The 19,979-nt window shown below is 43.0% G+C and overlaps 1 protein-coding gene across 2 annotated transcripts in view; it reads right to left on the bottom strand.

The window, feature by feature from the left end:
• rnf24 (ring finger protein 24) overlaps positions 1-19,979 on the bottom strand; it is a 151,177-nt gene that overhangs the window by 19,397 nt on the left and 111,801 nt on the right. For both annotated transcript variants that reach the window (XM_043700148.1, XM_043700086.1), the window contains exons 3-4: positions 15,128-15,170; positions 7,843-7,884 (exon numbers count right to left, since the gene is read on the bottom strand). In XM_043700148.1, the coding sequence (XP_043556083.1) occupies positions 7,843-7,884; positions 15,128-15,170 (85 nt within the window). The remainder of the gene's footprint in view (positions 1-7,842; positions 7,885-15,127; positions 15,171-19,979) is intronic.

Genomic DNA, 19,979 nt, shown 5'->3' with positions numbered 1-19,979 from the left:
CAACAATCTAGCAAGGGTTCACAGGCCTCTACTGAATTTACAGACTGTTTTGAAAGGATTCCAGAGTGGGTACATGTTGTAAAGGTATTCCATCACACAGCAAAGACATTGAGCTGCATTGTATATTGTGTGTGGGAACAGTGCTGTTTAGGAAGCCTGGATGGCATGGACAAGTTAGGCTGAAAGGTCTGTTTCCATGCTGTATGACTCTATGACCTCAGTTTATAGTGTTTTAACAGGTTGGAAAGAGGCCCTTTGGCCATCATGTTCATCTTTCTATTCTAATCCAATTTTCTAGCACTTGGCCCATACTTGGTATGCAATAATGTTTCAAATATTCACGTACATACTTAAGAGTTTTTTTCCATTGAGAGTTCCTGCCTCTTTTGGTCAGTGAGCTCTAGCTACCATCAAGCTAATTCTTGTTTACCTTAAATCCACTCTAAACCTTTTGCGCCTGTCCTTAAAAAACAGTCCCCCTGGAATTTTAATATCCTACTAAAGGGAAAAATCTGGTGGCTAACTTGCATCCATTTCTTTGGCTTGGCCCAGTTAATATTTTGCATGATTGCCCTTTAGTTAGTCAGAGGTACGGACTTCCTTCCATCTCCAGGAGGAGGCACATTTTAGTCTTACCACTGATCTTCGGCTTATAACAGCGTGTCCTATAACACTATTCAGTAAACTCTGATCATAAGTATTATGTCTTCAAGAGACAACTATTTAAAGGCAGTTTATAAACTAAAACCAAAAACAATAAATTTCACCTTTGTTGTAAATAAAGAAAATGTTGAATTTCCAAAATATTGCCTGGCATGTTAGATTTAAAACCTGTCTCAGACACAGGACACTTCCTTTAGTGGTGAAATCTGCAGAACACGAGCTAAAAATAGGACGGAATCCTAACTCTCAAAGGCCAGCGAGTAAACAAGTTGAGCAGCTCTGTTTGCTGCATCGTCTTCGCTTACCAGACCCTGAATAACAAGGAGAAAACAAATCAAACTCGATCATGGAGAGATTGGTTCTTACAAAAGTGGAAAATAGGAGCAGAAGTAGAGCAGTGAGCCCTTCAAGCCGGCTCCACCATTCAATACGATGATGGCTGACCATCCAACTCTGCGCCCTGTTCCTTCTTTGTCTCCCTCCCTGTGGTACCTGTAGCCCGAGCAGCTTTGTCTAACTGATTCTTGAAGCCATTCAATGTTTTGGCTTCAGCCAGTTTCGGAGGCAGAGAATTCCACTGGCTCCCAACTCTCTGGGTGAGGCAATTTCTCCTCATCTCAGTTGTAAATACCCTACCTTGTATCCTTTGATTGAAACTCCTTGTTCTGAACTCCCCAGACACTGGGAACATCTTTTCTGTGTTTACCCTATCTAATCCTATTAGAATTTTACAGAGTTCGACAAGATAACCCTCTTCATTTTTCTGAACTCCAGTGATCATGGTCCTAACTGATTCTGTCTCTCTTCATATGCCAGTCCAGAAATCAGTGTGGTAGACCAGCAGCAATGTGGTTGACTTTTAGTTGCCTTCTGGGATGGGCAATAAATGTTGGTCTAGCCAGCAACATCCTTTTCGTGTGAATTAATAATTTTAAAAAAATCCTGCACAATGGGACTGAATACCAAGTGGAGTGTAAAATAAGATCTGATCATAGTCTCCCATAGTCTCAGTTTATATAAAGTACAAATCTTCTATTTCAGGTGTAGTACAGAAAAACAGGTTACAACTGGGCTCAGAGTTAAACGGATCAAAGAGTATGGGGAGAAAGTGGGAACAGGATACTGAGTTGGATGATCAGCCCCGAACATAATGAATGGTGGAGCAGACTCGCAGGGCCGTATGGCCTCCTCCTGCTCCTACTTTCTATGTTTCTCTAGCTACTGAATACAGGAAGGGTCAGGACTGGAAGGGTCAGCAAAGTCAAAAAGGTTCGGTGATACTAAACAGACAACCTAAGTAGGCAGTGGAGGAAGAAGGTGTGGAAAAAAAATTCAAGGAAATGTGAGGAAATGGATCACTGAGATGTATTAAATTTATTCCCGAGTGACTTCAGAGTATTCCCCTTGCCTGTACGCTCCTATATCAGTCAACGATATTTCAACAACATCGAGAGCTGTTCTTATCAACACACAGGAGTTTCTGATTTCCCAACAGAAAGGTGTGGCAGATACATAACTTAAACACTCATTTCATTATCATGTGAACAGTGATGTAGAACATATAATAAAAGGCCAAAACACACTGTCCTTGCTGTATAAACCATAAATACAAGTCACATTTTACTGTAGGCTGTTTTATAATGACCCACTTAGTTACATTAGCATCTTGTGTATAAATAAAACTGCCCAAATAGGTACTGGGCGACAAAATTGACATAATCTCTTTCGCAGATAAGGGACACTCTCCTGAACAATAATACGTTTGCATCTGGTGATTTGTAGGTGAAACCCAAGACGATTGGGTCATATTATAGTTCCGACAGCCTGCCAGAAAATGTCAACCTAACCTATCATGTCATCTGTTGGACACTATCTCACACACTCACAGGCCTGCCGCCCTCACTTAACAACATGCTTTCCTTCCTCAACACACAAAACCAAAACAGACTCTCTGCTCAGCCATTATTTCGGACATGGCCACATTTATTGCCTACCACCAGTTGCCTCAAGAAGATAGTAACAGGTCTTCTAGATTGCCCTTGCTCTTGGCAGGCCACCTCAAAGGGCATTACTGCACAGTGTGGGACAAGAGTAGAATAAATATGAAGGCAGCCCTATTAATAGGGACAACAAAAGAAAGACAGTAGCCATTGTCAGTTGCCAGTGCCAAATTTTATAGAGAGCTTAGTGAAGGATGAAGCTCAGTTACAGGGTATCACATTGTAAAGCAAAATACTACGTTTGCTGCAAATCTCAAATTAGAATAGAAAGTGCAGGAAACACAAAACAGGTTGTGCAGCATCTGTGGGAAGAGAAACTAAGTGAACAGGCTGGACAGGAACTCTGACATAGGGCACATTTTTGGGTGCAGGCCTCATGCTGACATGATTTCTGATGAGCCAGTCGATGAGCAACCAGGAAGCATGCTCACTAGCCAATTAAGGACGGAGAGCATTGGTGAGTGGCGAGGTGGTAAGTGATTTGATACTGGCGTACCCCTCAGGCAGAGTGGCCACTAGGAGGCAGTCCAGCTCTGACAGATTGGCAGCTCCCTGTGCCAGAGGTAAGAGAGAGTACGAGAGGGAGAGAGAGAGGATGGTTCAAGGTGAAGGTGCCCTTAAAGATGATGGGAAAGGTTGGATGAAAACTGGCCACTGCTGCTGGACAGGAACCTTCAGGACACCTGGGTGGCACGGTGGCTCAGTGGTTAGCACTGCTGCCTCACAGCACCAGGAACTTGGGTTCGATCCAGCCTTGGGCAACTGTTTGTGGGGAGTTTGCACATTCTCTCCGTGTCTGCATGGGTTTCCTCCGGGTGCTCCGGTTTCCTCCCACAGTCCAAAGATGTGCAGGTTAGGTGAATTGGCCATGCTAAATTGCCCATAGTGCTCAGGGATGTGTAGGTTAGGTGCATTAGTCAGGCGGTAAATATAGTATAATATAGTAGGGGAATGGGTCTGGTTGGGTTACTCTCCGGAGGGTCGGTGTGGACTTGTTGGGCCGAAGGGCTTGTTTCCATACTGTAGGGATGCCATAAGTATATCAATAGGTTTCAAGTTATTTTGAGACAGTCAGTTACAAGTGCCTAAAAATGGCACTCTAGTAATACTGTATTCTCTTATATGGAGCTGTCTCCTTTATGTTTCCTCTGAGACGCAGAGAGAGCTGGTCAATTGTGTTTTTTACTATGTGTTGTTCCAAATTTTAGGTACTTGTAGGCGTCCTGTTTTGCCGATCAGCTGGCATAAAGAGCAGCTTGCACACCTGAGAGACTGAATCCTGGCACTGATGGGTATCGCTCAGGAGTGAGTCAGGTTACTAAACAACAAGGCTCACATTTCACTACGACAAGTGCCTGCTCCAACAATCCTGGGTTGGCACACAAAGCTTAGCTTTGATTTAAATATCTGAGCACAAAGCTTCAGAGTTCTGGGTGAGAGTTCGACAGGAAGGAGTGACAGCTGAATTGTTGCTGCTGGTGGGCTTTGAAAACTCCTATAAAACACTGAGTTTTAATTGTAGCAGCTTGTGCTCCAAGAACAATTTGTGCAGTGTCAGAGTAACCTCACAAAAACTCTTTGCACTTTTGCTTTGTTATTTTCTGGAGAGGCTACAGCCAGCGCTTTCAGCATGGACCATAGACAGAAGGAAGCTTTCATCTTAGGTCATAGAGATGTGCAGCATGGAAACAGACCCTTCGGTCCAACTCATCCATGCCGACCAGATATCCCAACCCAATCTAGTCCCACCTGCCAGCACCCATTCAGTTAATTATTTTGACCTAGGCAGAAGTCCAGGTGTAAGAGACAGTTTTATTTCTCTCTCTCTTCAGTTTAAAGTTAAGTGTTTCATCGCTGGACAAATTTAGGTCACTGAAAAATCTCTACAGATGATGAGTGTCCTTGAGTTTTCCAAAAGTTTAGAAAAGTTTCCTAAACTTCTGCCACATTTTTCCAGTATTTTTACCTAACTCTAGCTAAGAAGCTGAGTCTGTGGAGTCGAAGATCAAAGATGGGTTCACAATATCAGCACCAAACTTTTCTCAAGAGATTTATCTTCTTAATGTTGATGTTAACGTTAAGCTTCCGTCTGTAGTATTATTCATAGCTGAAAAATGTGTTGCTGGAAAAGCGCAGCAGGTCAGGCAGCATCCAAGGAGCAGGAGAATCGACGTTTCGGGCATAAGCCCTTCTTCAGGAATCTCCTGCTCCTTGGATGCTGCCTGACTTGCTACGCTTTTCCAGCAACACATTTTTCAGCTCTGATCTCCAGCATCTGCAGTCCTCACTTTCTCCTAGTATTATTCAGCTGCCAATGGAGTTTCGAAGCAGGAGATCCATCCCATCAGCAAAGAGATAACTTTCTTTCCTAACTGCCCTCAGCATGTGGATCAATTATAGACTCAGTTTAGTAGCAAATACTCATCCCTGTGGATCACTGTAGGTTCAGTTATTTAACGATAAATGTTTACTTATGATGCCTTAATGATTATGTCCTTTGAGGAAGCCATGTTAAAAAGCTTTCGAGAACCATCCTGCAAGGGAGGCATTGATGCCTTTTACAACAGGGTTTACAATGGAAATATTAAAAAGTTAAAGGTCTCATTGGTGATTAATAGATAAAGAACCACTCCAACGATGACATCAAGAATATGCAAGTTGACTGCTTTGCTGGTGAACTAAAACTGTCCAATTGCTGAATCACATCTAATGTTAGACACGGTGTTGAGAGTTTTGCAAACAAAAGTTGATTGGGTAGATCATGAACCATTGATGTAGGAGCAGAATTAGGCCATTCAGCCCATTGAGTCTGCTCTATCATTCAATGTTTTTCACCCCGATTCTTCTGCCTTCTCCCCATAAACCTTCATCCCCTTACTAACCAAGAATCTATCTATCTCTGTCTTAAAAAGTCAATGACTTGGCCTCTACATCTCTCTGTGGCAACGACTTCCACAGATTCACCACCCTCTCGCTGAAGAAATTGCTCCTCAGCTCCATTCTAAAGGTCATCCCTTCACTCTGAGGCTGTGTCCTCGGATCCGAGCCTCTCCGACTAGTGGGAACATCTTCTCCATGTCCACTATCCAGGCCTCTCAGTATTCTGGTACTTTCAGTCAGATCGGGTCTGCTTGTTACACTTGAAGGCACTTCCTATTTGATACAATCTGCCGGTCTTTGGGGCTTTTAAGGCATAAGTGTAACATACCTGGCATCATTCAGCAGCCCAAGAGACAGAAAGTAAGGCATGTCTTTATATACACCTCCCACCAATGAGGCTAGTGTCTAATCATTTTATCATCCGAGGCAGGTGGGACAACACTTGACAATGCAAAGACAGAGCAAGCTATAGATTATCTGTATCATTAGAATGGCAGCACAATCATCAGCACAATAAAATTTCAGGAGCTTGTGCTGTTACCAACATTTGAGAGCAGATACATTTATGGCAATTAAATTCTGTTTTGGAACATTACACCTTTTTTTTTTATCAGTTGCACCATACTTGCTGCGCAAATAGAACTTTGAAGGGCCAAAGTGGGTAAAGCTGTCCAAGTTATTCAGAACAAATTCTACCAAGTTAAATTATAAAATCCTTCGCAACATGTTTACTGGGAGGTATCACTATCGACCTCTCTAGACTAGGACAACAAGAAGGTTATCTGGAAATGCAGCCAGATCTTGATCAACTGGGCCAGAGGAATGGCAGATGAAGTTTAACTTAGATAAATGCAATTTGGTAAGGCAAACCAGGGCAGGACTTACACAGTCTACGTAGGTCCCTGGGGAGTGTTATAGAACAAAGAGGTACAGTTTCATAGCTCCTGGAAAATAGGCTCACAAAGTAGACAGGGTGGTGTAGAAGATTTTCAGCATGCTTGCTTTCATTGGTCAGAGCATGGAGTATCGGAGTTGGGATGCCTTTTTGAAGCTGTACAAGACGTTAGTGAGAAAACATCTGGAGTACAGCACGCAGTTCTGGTCACCCTAATATAGAAAGGATATTACTAAACTGGAAAGAGTGAGATCAGGACTTACTTAATGCTATCTGGAGTGGAAGGCTTGAGTTATAAGGAGAGGTTGGATAGGCTGGGAGTTTTCTCCCTGGGGTGGAGGAGACTGAGGTCTATAGAGGTCTATAAAATCATGAGAGGCATAGATAAGGTAAATAGCTGACAGCTTTTCCCCATGGTAGGGAAGTCTAAATCTAGAGGGCATAGGTTTAAGGTGAGAGGCAATTTTTTGACAGTTCAGAAACGTTTAGACAGGTACATGAATGGGATAAGTATGGAAGGATATGGACCAAAGAAAAGCACAGCAGATCAGGCAACATCCGAGGAGCAGGAAAATCAACGTTTTGGGCGTAAGCCCTTCATAAGGAATATCGACTCTCCTGCTCCTCGGATGTTGCCTGACCTGCTGAGCTTTTCCAACACCACACTTTTCAACTCTGATCTCCAGCAGCTGCAGTCCTCACTTTCTCCTTGGGATAGCAACCAAACACTGGCAAATGGGACTGGTTTATATTTTGAAAACTGAGGGACATGGGCAAGTTGGGCCAAAAAACCTGGTTCCATACTGTTAACCTCTAAGATTTTAACTTGGTTAGACCTTTCTCTGTCTCACCACCCTACTAACGCGTGTTTCTTGGCCAATAATTATCTAACCTGTGTTACAATGAGGAACTTAGAAAGTGTTGCTCGGTATGCAATGGGAATTAGTCACACTATATTTACACTAACAAAACCAGCAGAGCAGCTTCCTGTCAGTCAAGTGTAAACTCTGATATGCAAACTATGGAACAGAGCTGAAAAGCTGAGAGTTGATATTATACAGGTACCTGGTGAGATATCATATGGAGTACTGTGCATAGTTCTGGATTCTATCTTATGCAAAGGAATGCATGGAAAAATGTGCAATAAAGACTTACAAGAATGATACCAGAAATGAGATGTACAACAAATACTTCCACTTGCAAGGTTCATAAATGTAACATAGTCCCTAATAAATCCACACAACATTCAGGAGCAAAGAGATGAAAGGCCCAGGTAAAGTCTAAGGCTGAGCTATCTACACTGCTGCACTGCCGAGTGCTAATGATTTTAAAGAAGCTTGAAGGAAACAAAATTATAAGGGCAACTAAATCCTCATTAAAAAATACACAAAACATTTTCCTTACCTCATGCAAATTAAGTTCTTTTACTTTCTCTTTCAGTATGACCTGTAAGATAGAAAGAATCGCAATGTGTCAGACTGATATAAATGACCTACATTTAACTGTCACATCGGCACTAATCAACCAAACTCACAAATATTCTACTGTAATACTTGGAAATTACTGATAATGACAAACTAAAACCTTGATGGTTATATCTGACCATTAATGAATTATGTTGCATAAAATGTACAGCACAAACTAAGATCCAACCAGTCAGTGCTGCTGTTGATGCTGCACACCAGTCTTCTCTTATTGGCTAATATCTCTGACTTTTCGCAAATTTTTTTTCTCTCTCTTGTATTTTGTTAGCTTCACTTTGAAACCATCTTAGTTTTTGACCCAACCACCTCCAGGGTAGCACATACCACATTACAGCCACTCTCTGACGAAATACATTTCTCCTGTTGGTCTGACTATTGGCTTTGCAGGATTCATGCGCCCCGATTTGAATTTCCTCACAAGTGGAAACATATTCTCTACATAGATCCTGTCGTCCAGAACTTTTAAACCCATATCATGTCAAATTGAAGGGTAAGGTTTTCACTGTAGGCTTCAGGCTCAAATTGGTAATCATTAAGTGAGGTCTAATAAGGGAAGGAGATGGAAGGAGATGCACAATGAATAGCAGATCCCTAGAGAGTACTGAAAAGCAAAGGGACGTTGAAGCACAATCCATAGATCTTTGAAGGTGACACCAAAGACAGACAAGTTGGTGACGATGGCACATGAGATGTTTGCCTTCAAGAGGCCCAGAGTAGAATATAGGAGCAAAGAAGTCTTGTTACAACTTTATAAAACATTGGTTAGGGCACAGATAGAATACTGTGTACAGTTCTGGTCACCAGGCTATCAGAAGGACGTGATTGCACTGGAGAGGCTGCTGAGGAATTGACCAGGATGTTGTCTGGGATGCAAAGTGCCAGTCATGAGCAGACACTGGATAGGCAGGGTTTGTTTTCACTGGAGCAGAGGATGGTGAGGGACGGAAGAGTGTAGAGAAATCTGATTGCGGTTTACAGAATAATGAGAGGTACAGACAAAATAAATCACGAGCATCTTTTTTCCTCGTGGCAGACAGGTCTAAGACCAGACGGCACATGTTTAAGGTGAGGAGAAAGTGGTTTAGAGTAAATCTGAGAAAAAAATGTTGACCTAGAGGGTGACAGAAATATGGAACTTTCTGCCTGAGAGGATGGTCAAGGCAGATACTCCTCCAATATTTAAGAAGGATCTGGATGAATACTTAAAATGCCAGGATGTAGTAAGCTATGGTTGTAGCAGGTAAATGTAGATTGGTGTTTGTTGGTTAGCATAGACATGTTGGCTGAAGGGCCTGTTTCTATACTGTCTGACTTAATAATTAATAAGGCAAAGGAAGTTCTGGTCTTTATTGCTAAGGAATTCTGTTATAACTGTGCAGGGTATTGCTGAGGCTAAGCCTGGAGTACTGCATACAGTTTCAATCCCTATTTTTAAGAAAGGAGACACTGGCGTTGGAGACAGGTTCAAAGAGATACAGGAGAGTGATTCGTAGGATGAAGGTGCTGTCTTAACCAGAACTGCTAAAAATGTTAGGCTTTTATTCTTTACAGTATCAGAAAAAAGTGTGGATTTTGAGGGGGCTGGACAGGGTAAAATGTTGAGAAGATGTTTCCTTTAGTGGTGGCATCTTGTACCAGGGAAATAGTTACAGGATAAAGGGACACTCATTTGAAATTGAGCTGCAAAGGAATTTCTCCTTTCAGAGGGGGATGAGTGTCTGGAACTCTCTGCCCCAAACAATTCTGGAGGCTAGATCACTGAAACGTTCAAAGAAGACGTCAATGTATGTTTAAATATCAAGAGTTGAGGGCTATCAGGAACTGGCATAAAAGAGATGAGACCCGAAGCATGAGTGATGGTCTGATAGAATGGTGAGGCGCCCTGTCTTCATTCCTGATGAAAGGCCTTTTGCTCCTCAGATGCTGCCTGACCTGCTGTGCTTTTCCAACACCACTCTAATCTAGACTCTGATTTCCAGCATCTGCAGTCCTCACTTTTGCCCTTCCTGACAGAATGGTATGGCAGGCAGGATGAGCCAAATAAATTATTCCTGCTCCTATTGCTTACGTTCGTGTGCAATGTGTTATCAACACCATTTGGTTTTCTCAGGCCAAATTTGTAAAATACTTAATGAATATTAGGAGGGCTCAGCTGCTAAATTAAAAATCGATCAAAAATAAAGGATGAATTGATCAGTCTATTCTTAATCCTAAAGTGTTGGTCAAGTTCTGTAGAGTATGATTGATTCCGAAGAATTTAACAAATGAGCAAGAATTAAGGGTTTTAAAAATTGACCACTTTGTAAAATATGGGTAAATTTTGCAATTAACATTTAACTTTAACCATAATCTGTTTTTTTCACAGTTAGCCTGTAGTAAACAAAGCTGTCTGTTCATGGCTGTTGCACAGTTTGTTAATTAGGTGGCTGGATATAACTGGTAATTATTGTCAGTAGGGGTGGAATTTGGCGATTGAAACTTTTGCAAAAATAAATCCAGGAAGCTTTTGTTAATGCACGACGTGAGAACAGCTGAGGTTTTGAGACATTAATTAAAATCGATAGTCTAAACTAGGTTCGAACTAAAAGGCCCAACAGCTTTTTTTAGATCTAAAAAGCAATGGAGCCCTGCTGCTTGCAATTAGGGCACCATGTAGGAACTTCAGAACATTTTAAAGTCATAGTCACAGAGTCATACAGCATGGTAACAGTACCCTTCGGTCCAAACTCGCCATGCTGACCAGGTTTCCTAAACTGAGGTAGTCTCATTTACCTGTGCTTGACCCATATCCCTCTAAACCTTTCCTAAACATGTATCTGCCCAAATATCTTTAAAATGTTGCAATTGTACTCGCCTCTACCACTTCCTCTGGCAGCTCGTTCCAAACACGCACCACCCTCTGCATGAAAAGGTTGTCTTTCAGGTCTTTTAAATCTTTCCCCTTGCACCTTAAACCTATGCCCTCTAGTTCTGGCTTTGTGGGTCATGACAAACGACAAATAAAAGGAAGATGTGCCTTGTGCAGGTGTGCTCATGCCTGAAAGCAAAAACAAGAGAAAACGAGAAATGTGCAAAGGGAAAGAAGCAAAATGGGAAATAGAGTGACATTGTTAATCTCAGCGCAGAAGCCTGTAAAGCACTTAGTCAAAAGATGAGATGCTATTCTTTGAGCTCACACTGAGATTCAGTGAAACACTATGATAACCAAAGGCAGAAGGGTTAACATGCAAGCAAGGTGGACCTTACATGACTAATTCTCTGTCATTTAATTTCTCCCATCTGCCATGTTATCACTGAAATTCCCATTTGTTCTTTTCCCATTCACTCTTTATCTCCAATTTTTCCCAGTTCTGATGAAAGGTCACTGAGCTGGAATGTTAACCCTGTCTTTCATCCACAGCTACTGTCAGACCTGTCAAATATTTCCTGTCGTCATTTTCTGCTGTCATTTCGGATTCCAGCATCCGCCGTATTTTACTGAGGGAGATTTGGTAGAGAGACTAGGAAAAGCTGTTCCCATTAACTCTCAGAGGAATGACTAGGAGACACAGATTTTGGGCAGGAACATTATCTTTTGGTTGATAATGACCCTGGACTCACTGGCTATGAAAGTGAAGGAGACAAGTGATACATAATTTGAAAAGCAAGGCTGGACAGTTGAGGGAAATAAACTTGCACGGTCAGCTAAGAGAAGGGGAATAAAATTGACTGAATTGACTACAGTGAGCAAGCACAAACATCATGGGCTGAATGGTCTCCTTCTCTGTGGTAATGATTTCATTTCTGTGTGGATAGATTCCAGGTATCAGGTGCTGAATGAATAGAACTCTAGTGTTACAGGAGTTTGAAATGTGCAATCAATCTTACAGATATTATCTCTTTATGGAAATGCTACAGTAACATTTCTGCCTCAGGAACAAATTAGTCATTGGGTTAGCACCCATCAGTAACACACAGCTTTTGAACACAACAGAAAAAAGCCACACTGTAAATTACTAATAGATCACCCTCATAGCCATGAGGTAACTATTGTTTGTGAGTTCTGTGTACAAAGCAGTACTTCAGTTGTTGTGAACGGAACACACTATACTTGTATAACTAGTATTTACTCCTAAATCAGGAATAGTACAATTACATGCAGAATGAAATCACAGTTATTCTCCCAAATAATATGCTTCAATTTAGGGGAACATTCCCTATTTTTGTTTCGAATGCCAACAGGCAGTGGTTAGCACAACTACCTCTCAGTGCCAGGGACCCAGATTTAATTCCAGCCTCGGGCGACTGTCTGTGGGAGTTCTCCCTGTGTTTGCGTGGGTTTCCTCCAGGTGCGCTTCTTTCCTCCCACAGTCAGGTTAGGTGAATTGGCCAAGTTAAATTGCCCATAGTGTTCAGGGATGTGTAGGTTAGGTGCATTAGCCAGGAGAAATGTAGAGTAATAGGGTAGGGTAATGAGTCGGGGTGGGATATTCTTCGGAGGGTTGGTGTGGATTTTTGGGCCCAAGGGCCTGATTCCACACTGCAATAATTCTAATTCTAAAAGGAGGGAATTTGTTGAATTTGCTCACTAATCTAGACCTAAATAAGGGTAATGTTAGGATCAAGGGCAGTCTGTTGTACCCCATAAAACCTCACCAAACTGGGTACTGGCCAGCCAGGTCCTCCTATCACAGCAAGAAGACTGCCCTTGGATGCTTGATGCCCCTCTGAAGCTAAGACCATAAGGAATAGGAACAGGAATAGGCCGTATGGCCCTTCAGCACTGCTCTGCCATTCAACAGGATCATGGCTTATTCTACATTCCTCACGTTTACTCCCCCCCGTAACCTTGTCAAGAATCTATCTATCCTAACCTTAAATATGCAGAATGAATCTGCCCCCACACCTCTACTGACAACGACTTATAAAGAGCCACAACCCTCTGAGAAGAAATTCCTCTACATCTCAGTAAACTGATGCCTCTTTATTCTGAGACTATGCCCTCTCGTTCTAGACTCTCCCATGAGGCGAAACACCCTCTCAGCATTTACCCTGCCAAGTCTTTAAGAACCCGATGTGTTGCAATGAGATCACCTCCCATTCTTGCTAATGAGCCTTTGTCCTTATGGTGGACCAGACCTCCTATTGGGATGATAGGGCTGTTAGTCAGCATACTCCACTGGTCAATGGCCAATGTAGAAGCTCTGTCTCAATATCAAACTAAAAGAAATGTCCCCGAACTTGGCGTTATTTAATATAAACACAGCCCCTGAGGTATGCCCATGGTGGATGCATGCTCCTATGCAGTGCTCCTATAATATTCTTGTACAACCCTAAGTAGAAAAATCGCATTTTAGAAACATTGCTGAAAGCGTTGGCAAAGTAATCGCATTAGTCAACACATTTTAAAAGTTCGCAGTTTAGAAACAGCGTCCTTAATTCGTCAATTGTGGTTATGAAATGCGGGTTATAACAGAATGACCTGAACTGAGTTTGCATAGAGGGTAAAGAGTTCATGATGGGGGCATGGGTGATTAGAGAATGAGTTGGCATGGAGGATTTAAGAGTTCAATGGGAGGGACAAGATGGGAACACGCTGGAGAATATTACCTCATATGTTTTCTACCAATTATTAAAACAACAATTGGTGGACAATTATTCAAAATATTCATTTTCATTAATTTATATTTAGACGGCTTTCTGAGGACACCGGTGCTGCTGCAGATCTATTATGTGCCCTCTGGTGAGGGCTAGAGGGCCTCGAGCCTCACAATATCCAACAGGGAAAAAATCCCAGAGAATGGAGATGGCCTTTTTTAATCTGGCTACCGATGACGATTTACCAGGGGAGTGGGCCCAACTCCATTCCCTCCTGAGTGGATATCATGCTACTTGGGGGCATCTTTAGCCAACAATTGGTGGACAATTATTCAAAATATTCATTTTCATTAATTTATATTTAGATGGCTTTCTGAGGACACCGGTGCTGCTGCAGATCTTTTATGTGCCCTCTGGTGAGGGCTAGAGGGCCTCGAGTCTCACAATATCCAACTGGGAAAAAATCCCAGAGAATTGAGATGGCCTTTTTTAATCTGGCTACCGATGACGATTTACCAGGGTAGTGGGCCCAACTCCATTCCACACCATTCCCTCCTGAGTGGATATCATGCTACTAGGGGGCATCTCTAGCAAGGGGAGGGGGGGGTTAGGCAAATCTGGAAATTCCCTGCCTTGAACTGCCTACTTCAGGATCAAAAAAATCAGGCCAACATGCCATTCTTTATTGGGAGAGGTCCAATGTGTTTCACAACGACTGCAGAACATCGATGTCAATGATGAAATTATGTGAGGGGGTGGAACTGGAGTCTTTCCACATGTTGACTGTGGTTGATGGAGAAAAACAAAGTTTGTGAACACAAGTAAGGAATATCATGTACAGCTTTGCACAGTGACATCACGTGTGAGTTACTTATTGAAAGAATGCCTTTAGGCAACTGGTTGTCTGAATAGGTTAGATTCCATACAGTATGGAAACAGGCCACTTGGTCCAACAAGTCCTCACTGACCCTCCAAAGAGTAACCCACCCAGACCCATTCCCCTATATTTACCCCTGACTAATGCACCTCACACTATGGGCAATTTAGCGTGGCCAATTCACCTGACCCGTACATCTTTGGAGGAAACCGGAGCACCCGGAGGAAAGACACAGGAAGAATGTGGAAACTCCACCCAGACAGTCGCCCGAGGTAGGAACTGAACCCAGGTCTCTGGTGCTGTGAGCCTGATCGGTTTTGTTTTTCAACACTGAAAATAGAATTTTGACAGTTCAGATTACAAGGTGTTTTTTAACAACCTGCAAATTATCTTCATCAAATGATTCTGGATGCATTTATTTCCAAATTCTGACAGGGGATAGGGTCATGGCACAATATTGATCCCAGTTTGACATGTGTTTGGAATTGGACTCAGCTACCTGATGTGGGAAATGGTCACAGATTAGCGAGATATAGTTCACAGCCTTTACTCAAAGCACTCCAGGTGAACTCAAAGCGTTTGATGCTGACCGTGCACATTTTGAAGGGTTCCATCACTCAGGGTTCACCTGCCTTAACTTGGTGAGCACATAACTCACACAAAGGAAGGAACTGCCATTTTATTGAGTGGATGTTAGCAGATTTAGGATACCATCACCTGTCTGTTCCATTGAGGGGAGAAATGGTCTTACCTGTTTATATGCATAAAGCTCCTTGTGTGCTTGATGTCGTAACCTGCACAGAAAGGAACGAGAGAGAGAGAGAGAGAAGTTGGTCAGTCCTACAGCTGACAAGTTGTTGCTCTTGTAATTGAATAGTTCATCCCCCAATGTCATTTGTTGCAGAAGTCCACATAGTCAACTAGTGAGAGGCAATGCCCATTGATCATAGTGGATCATTTGTGCTATAACCCTGGTGTCAGAAAGACAATGAATAAATGTCCTGTTGCTGAAACTCAGAAAGGGAGATGAGAACCCGATGTGTTGTCAGCGTGTCTAGGATGTCAGTAAGGCTGTGCATATAAATGTTTGCTCAAAGTTCCACACCACCAAATCTCTATGAGGGTGGCACAGTGGCTTAGGGGTTAGCACTGCTTCCTCACAGCATCAGGGAACAGGGTTTGTTTCCAGCCTCGGGCGACTGTCTGTGTGGAGTTTGCACATTGTCCCCGAGTCTGCATGGGTTTCCTCGGGGTGCTCCTGTTTCCTCCCACAATCCAAAGATGTACAGGTCAGGTGAATTTGCCATGTTAAATTGCCCATTGTGTTCAGGGATGTGTAGGCTAGGTGCATTAGTTGGGTAAATATAAGATTAGAGTGGCGCTGGAAAAGCACAGCGGGTCAGGCAGCATCCGAGAAGGAGAACCGACATTTCGGGCAAAAGAAAGGGCTTTTGGTCAAAACGTCGATTTTCCTGCTCCATGGATGTTGCCTGACCTGCTGTGCTTTTCCAGCACCACTCTAATCTTGACTCTAATCTCCAGCATCTGCAGTACCCACCTCCCGCCCAGGGGTAAGTATAAGGTAGGGGAATGGGTCTGGATGGGTTACTCTTCAGAATCGATGTGGACTTGTTGGGCCGAAGGGCCTGTTTCCACACTGTAGGAATTCTAATTCTATCACTAACACAGGGCAGTATAGTAGCTAGAAGTGAATCTCACGATTGAGAGGGTTCAGATAAGCTTATAACTGGCTTTGGGCAGTCTCTTCTTAGTTCCCTTATGCACAACTCCATTGAATTCAGCAATGATGTTTAACAGCCTTCACAGATTGAACTCATCCCTGCTGAACAATAAGAAATTACAATTATTCTCTACTCTTAATTATTCAAAATGCAAACTATCACCATAGGAGCTCAGTTATCAATGGTGTGCCGCAAGGATCTGTTTTGGGGCCACTGCTGTTTATCCTTTCATAAGTGATCTGGAGGTGGGCATAGAAGGATGGGTTTGTAAATTTGCTGATGACATTAAGGTAGGCAGAGTTGTGGATAGTGCCGAAGTTGTGGGTGACAGAGGGACATAGATAAGACACAGAGCTGGGCTCAGAATTGGCAAATGGAGTTTAATGCAGAAGTGTGTGAGGTAGTTCACTTCGAAAGAAATAACAGGAATGCAGAGTACTGGGCTAATGGTAAAATTCTTGGCAGTGTAGATGAACAGAGAGGTCATGGTGTCCAGGTGCATAAATCCCTGAAAGTTGCCACCCAGGTTGATAAGGTTGTTAAGAAGGCATATGGTGTGTTGGCGTTTATTGGTAGGGGATTGAGTTTCAGAGCCATGAGGTCATGCTTCAGCTGTACAAGACACTGGTAAGGCCGCACCTGGAGTATTGCATGCAGTCTGGTCACCGCATTATCGGAAGGATGTAGAAGCTTTGGAAAAGGTTCAGAGGAGATTGCCTGATATGGAAGGGAGGTCTTACGAGGACAGGCTGAGGGAACTGAGGCTGTTTTCATTGGAGAGAAGAAGGTTGAGAGCTGACTTAATCGAGACGTATGAGATAATCAGAGAGTTAGATAGGGTGCACAGTGAGAGCCTTTTTCCTTGGATGGTGAAGGCTAACACAAGGGGACATAGCTTTAAATTGAGGGGTGATAGATTTAGGATAGATATCAGGGGTACTTTCTTTACTCAGAGAGTAGTAGTGGTGTGGAACGGCCTGCCTGCAACAGTTGTAGACTCAGTAACGTTAAGGGCATTTAAATGGGCGTTGAACATAAATATGGATAATAATGGATCGGTGTAAGTTAGGTAGGCATCAGATTAACTTTGCAGGTTGGTGCAACATTGTGGGCTGAAGGGCCTGTACTGCGCTGTAACGTTCTGTCAGGTCGAAGAACACAATTATAACTTTCGTTAGTGCAGTTCTTTTGAGACAGGATAAGCAGCCTATTTTAGTCCCAGGGTGGTGTGTGGGAGGAAGCACTATGATCGATTCTGACACTGTCCTTATCCAAAAGCACATTTCACCATAGGGTAACAATCAGAACCAGCTCCCGTTGCCCCTTACTTCCATCAGCTACCACCTTCTACTTCACGTTCATTCCTATTTCCACAGGCTGAGCTAAGTTTGTCCAACATGGAGCAGTGTGATGGATTTCAGGTGTGGATGTCTGTCTTCCATTATTGCTGGGCTGTGATTTTACCCTCACACATCCTAGGCGGATCTGAGACCAGGACGGCTTGAAAGTACATTGTTGTTCTTCCATATGGCCTGTATTTTTTCCCAGATATAGAATGAGAATGGTGAGCAGTATCATTAGCAGCACTTCCTAATGCTGTGACCTCTGCCACCGGGAAGGAATTCAGCTGCAGCGTATGAACATCATCATTCCCAAGACCCTCCCTGAGGTGCACACGATCCTGCCATTGTTCCTTCATCATCGACTGGCCTTACATCCCGGAATTCAGTCCCCGACAGCATTGTGGAAACACTTTCACCACATAAACCAGAGCTGTTCAAGAAAGTGGGCCATCCACCACGTTCTCAAGTGTCACTAGGTTTGGGCAGTAAGCACTGGTCTTTCCAACAGCATTCACATCCAAACAAGAACGTGATATATAACACATGGGTTGTCATGTGATGCCTCACCAGCGATGTTTTTGCTGATAATAAAAACCCTGTACTTCAGATTATTTGTTTAACAAGATTGAAGGATATGACCTCAAAGACACAACTGTCAGGGCAGAGTCCCACGTGCCCGATAATCCGAATCAGAATATTATCCACAGTGGCCCGTTAATATACAGAGCACTTTGTGAATGATTAATTAAGTTTTAATTCCTTCACTTCAGAAAATGCCTTTTGGTGAGGGGTTTCCTGTTCACTGACAGCAGCTATTGAGGACAGGTGCTTACCAACTGTCTGAAATCACTTGAAGAGCCGACACTTAGCTCACTGGAACTGTTCTCTGCACTGACTCTGCCCACTCCTGTGGCCCATTCAAAGGCAGGATTATCACTGATGCAGCGAATACAATACGAATTCTGTCAATTCACTGGGTCAGAAGAGAGGCACCCTTTGGCTCAATGGTTACCCTCAGAGGCAGGAAGTGCAGGTTTTGAGTCATGTTGCAGACAGTTCTGGTACATGGATGTCCTGAATTCTGGTTTGGTGCACTTGCGTTGATTGGTCTGGACAGTCTCAAATCCCCCTTTCATCTGAGAGGTTATGGGAGCTCATCAAACTACTCTGCTGATTGGATGTAACCACTCACTGGGTTAGACTGTGGCTTGTCAAATGTGTTCAACAGCCTCTCAATCCTTCCATCACTCCCCGCAGCAACATGCGAAAAAAATTATTAAAAAAAAAAATTACTTTCCTCAGGAATGCTAGCAGCCCTTTGGCACCAAACCCAATGACTGTCAACGCTTTGGTTTGTAGCTATTCCACAGTGTTGATATCACAACCCAGCCTGATCCTGCCCTTGGTGCTCACATTTACAAATTATCCAGCTTGAGTTATGATTCCTCCCTTTCCAGTGGAGAAGATACCGGAGACAATTAGACTGCTCACACTGCTAACTTATGACATCTAACTAACCAAAAGGCCTTTTGAGTATCAAATACACTATCAGCAATAAACTAGTAATCTCCTAACAAGCCATCAACACCCACCCTGTCTCATTGAGAATATATTCTGTTTCAAATTTCTGGTCACTGTGTAGAGTAAATCAGTAAAAGTTCATGAGTACTTGTGATGATGACAACCCCTAGAAGGTGCATGGGGAATCACTAACTAATCCCCCTATGGAGTTGCTTGAGTATTAGCTCCCTTGGTAACAACAGTGGCCTGCCAGTTGGAACTCATTACCTGAACCTTTTAGAAAGCAGACCCAGATCTGAAATACTCAATTAGGAGGCTGCATGTCTAAAGGTCCTGGTTCAATTCAGGGTTTTGACAGATTAGGCACGTAGCTTTCCGTTTCAGTATTCCTTCAAAGGGACTCTCCTATGGTGCAGTGTAGTGTCCCTACACCTGGACTGTGAGGCCCAGGTTCAAGGCCCATCTGCTCCAGAGGTATGTAATAACACCTTTAAACAGGCTGATTAGAAAAACAGGTCAAATAAAAAGATTATAAAGCAAACCCAAGGATGGGACTACAGAGCTGTCTCTCCCTAGGTGGGACGAACCTATGTTTGGATGTGAACATAAGAGGTACAGTTAGTAAGTTTGCAGATGACACCAAAATTGGAGGTGTAGTGGACAGCGAAAAGGGTTACCTCAGATTACAACAGGATCTTGACCAGATAGGCCAATGGGCTGAGATGTGGCAGAATTAGTTAGAAGGAGTTTAATTCAGACAAATGCGAGGTGCTGCAGTTCGGGAAAGCAAATCTTATCAGGACTTATACACTTAATGGTAAGGTCCTAGGGAGTGTTGCTGAACAAAGAGACCTTGGAGTGCAGGTTCATAGCTCCTTGAAAGTGGAGTCGCAGGTAGATAGGGTAGTGAAGAAGGCATTTGGTATGCTTTCCTTTATTGGTCAGAGTATTGAGTACAGGAGTTGGGAGGTCATGTTGCGGCTGTACAGGACATTGG

The sequence above is a fragment of the Chiloscyllium plagiosum genome, chromosome 1, assembly GCF_004010195.1.
Source record: "Chiloscyllium plagiosum isolate BGI_BamShark_2017 chromosome 1, ASM401019v2, whole genome shotgun sequence".
Classification (NCBI taxonomy): domain Eukaryota; kingdom Metazoa; phylum Chordata; class Chondrichthyes; order Orectolobiformes; family Hemiscylliidae; genus Chiloscyllium; species Chiloscyllium plagiosum.
Note: the sequence above shows the minus strand (reverse complement) of the source record. Positions and strands in the feature narration are given on the sequence as shown.